General features: G+C 40.2%; 1 protein-coding gene across 1 annotated transcript in view; it reads right to left on the bottom strand.

Moving 5' to 3' along the window:
• Positions 1-263: 263 nt before the first annotated feature.
• MTHFD1 (methylenetetrahydrofolate dehydrogenase, cyclohydrolase and formyltetrahydrofolate synthetase 1) overlaps positions 264-3,225 on the bottom strand; it is a 52,289-nt gene continuing 49,327 nt past the window's right edge. The window contains 2 exon segments of the mRNA XM_006915116.3: positions 264-517; positions 1,916-2,009. Of these exon segments, the coding sequence (XP_006915178.2) occupies positions 1,920-2,009 (90 nt within the window). The 3' untranslated portion in view covers positions 264-517; positions 1,916-1,919.

The following is a 3,225-nucleotide window of genomic DNA, read 5'->3' as shown; positions in this document are numbered from 1 at the left end:
TATATATATATATTTCTATATATATATATATAGAAATGTATATGATAAAAAGGCACATCCCTCCATGCCTTGCTTCTTTTGATGTGTCTTCCCATAAATAGAGCCGCATGCACCATTTTCCCCTTTAAACAAAACAGTATCATGAAGTACATATTGCAACTTGCTTCTTCGATCTCAGGGGTCTGCCCTGCAAATGGGCTCATATAGGATGGCAGAGGTATTGCAGAGGTCTATTAATGCCACAATTTATATTTAAACACTGAGATAGCAAAATCATTTCTTTTATTCTGTGGAATTTCAGTAAAGTAAATAGACATGTGCATGATTTATGTTCATTTATACATGATGACAGGAATTATGACCAGAGAAAGGGCTTCTGGGGAAATCCCACTATTTATTTCAGAAGGTCTTCAGGGCAGGGGCTGACTTCTCTCCGTTTTCCCACATTTCCTAAGTGACAGCAGGCCTGAATACACGCTGGCCGAACCTTCGAAGTAGCTTCTTAAAGATGAACAATCTGGAAGGAAAAAGAAACAGGAAATACATGTTTTCTCTAAGTGTTGAAATATTTCTTCCCTTCCACACTGCACCATCATCACCCTCTCACAATGCCGAAGCTGTTAACATTACATCCTTTCCCACAACCAAGTCCTCTAAGGTCCGTCAGTCCACACACTTGAAAATGATATGTGGCATTTACATCATGGTTACGTGACTACTGTTCCAGGCCAGAGCAGGCATGAGCCAGGGGACATTTCCAATGCCACACACGCCCTCTTGAAGAACAGTGTTCCCTGAGCCTCAAGCAGCCTCTCTTCTTTGTTAGCGGAGTTGCTTCTGTAAGCAACCATCCTTACCATTGCTTAGATGGTAACTATAATCTGCTCCTACGTGGACCTTTACTTTCTTAAACAATGTGAGAACTTTTGTGTTGCATTATTATCCTTTGATACATTTATCTTTCCTAGCTCTTTCTAGTCTTTCTCAATTTTCCCTTGTCCTGTTCCACACTGGATTTGTAATTCCAGGTCACTTGCAGTTGTCAGGACTCCCCTTCATTACTGTTCAGATCAGGATTCGGGTTCTTGAAAACCGTATCTTCTTTCTTCATGGTTCGTTCCTCATTTTGCTGCAGTAGACTGCTAAATCCTCTTCTAGGAGAGATGTGGGAGTGGGGAACCTGTACGTGTCTGAAAACATCTGGATAGATTTGGCAGGGTGTAAATACAGTTGGAAAGTCATCTTCCCCTGTGAACTTGGAGAGTAGTCCTCCGATAAGAGCCTCTCATTTCTAATAAGGAGACAGGTGTTCAGTCTAATTCTCCTTTTTTCATACGCAAGCCATTTTCTGGGGAACGATTTTTAGGATTTTCATCTTTGATGCTTTTGAAATTTCAACTGGATGTGTGCTGGGATGACTCATTCATTGTGATGAGTACTTGAGGAGTTTCACTTAAGATGCTAGAACTCCTATACTGGTCCTGTTTCCCTCTCTTTTCTACTTTCTGGGACATTTACTCAACTCCTTTCTGTTTAACTGTCTATTCAGAGTATATAGACCGCAGCTGCTTCTGTCCTCCCACGTGCCATCAGCTGGGAGCCCGGAGCCTCCCGGGCCCCGGCAGAAGAGGCTTAAACTCTCCCTGCAGTCCCTCCACAGTTCATTAGACGGCAGCTTTCTCCCCTCCACTGCCAACTCGTGACAAGCCGTGCTTTATCCAAAAATGTGTTGAAATATCAATACTTCATTCATTGGTTTCTGCTAACTCTCATTACTGCCTCATCTCCCCTCAGTGATGTCTGAAATGTTTTGAAAACATCAGAATTCACATTTTCATAGCTTTAGTTGGAGTCCTATAATTCATAAATGTGCCTCATAAGGACAAAAGCAAAGCTCTCACCAGTAACAACTTACCTGTTTAAAACAGCCCATTCACCTGTTCAGTTTCAGGGTCCAAATCAATATCATAGAAACAGGGCCGGGTAGGGAGTCCAGGCATTGTGCTCATCTAGGAGATGTGAAATAGCATTAAAAATAAGCTTAAAGTGATCTTTTTTTCCCTACCTTCTCAGATAGAAAGCTCAAGGCGCAAAGACAGATTATTTTATAGTCATCAATAAAGTGGCACTCTTCTTGTTATACACTAAAAATCAAATCATTAGATGGTTATTAGACTTAGTGTGGTGATCACTTAGTAAGGTATATAAATGTTGAATCACTAAGTTGCACACCTGAAACTAATATATTGTATGTCAACTATAATTTAAAATAATCTTTAAAAAGGAAAGGACAAAAAAATCAAGTCATTGATCTTGCTATGACATCAGAGTGAAACCTTCATGTCTTTCAGCAAACCAAATGCCAGGGTTCACTATCATCTTCCAAATTGACAGTTGCAAAAAGAAGGTGTGCATCCACCTTCATCCTCCATGGCAGGTGCTGGCAAGGCTGAGGAGCCAGTTACTCACCTCCTCAGCCCTCACTTCACAAGACCATAGAAGGTGCAGGGCTTGTCTGCGTTTCAGTTTTGTTTTAATGAGACTTGTATAGATGCTCATATTATTTCTGCTTTGGCAACACAACATTAGGAATTAGTATCCTTTATCTTGGGCCAAGACATTTCTGTACATAATCTAGATGGTTTTACAATAACTATGTTTTCTTGTCCAATTTGGCCTTATAAAACTGAATTTGTAATGCTTATGGATCATATTTGCACTTTCTTCTTTTCTAAAGGCTTGGCTTTGACATAATTTAGATGTAAATTCATAGGCTTGTAAGTGAATTTTACCTGCAACAATGTCCTGTATAATGAATATACAACTTCCAAATTAGATCCAGACAGGAAAAGACTTTAAGCTGAACTTCTACAACTTAACTATAAAAATGTCATAGAAAAGAATGAGTCATCTTCTGTAACACAAAACATCTACACTTTAGAAAACCTAATTCTGACATGTGAGTGCCAATCACTACTCCCCAGAACATACTATAGAGATCTGATGTCACGAAAGAGATGAGCAACTGCTGGATGTGGGGAAAGGAGGGGAAAGGAGGGGAAAGGACAGGATGGGTCCTCAGACCTAGTGGAAAAGCCTGAAGATGACATTATAAAGTACCTGCGCCCACTGACACAGACACGCATGAACGAGCATGCTGGTGGAAAATTCTAAGGATGGTCCCTAAAACGGTGATTAGGATTTTTCAGTATTTTTACTCTTTCC

Source organism: Pteropus alecto, unplaced genomic scaffold, assembly GCF_000325575.1.
Source record: "Pteropus alecto unplaced genomic scaffold, ASM32557v1 scaffold276, whole genome shotgun sequence".
Lineage (NCBI taxonomy): Eukaryota > Metazoa > Chordata > Mammalia > Chiroptera > Pteropodidae > Pteropus > Pteropus alecto.
Note: the sequence above shows the minus strand (reverse complement) of the source record. Positions and strands in the feature narration are given on the sequence as shown.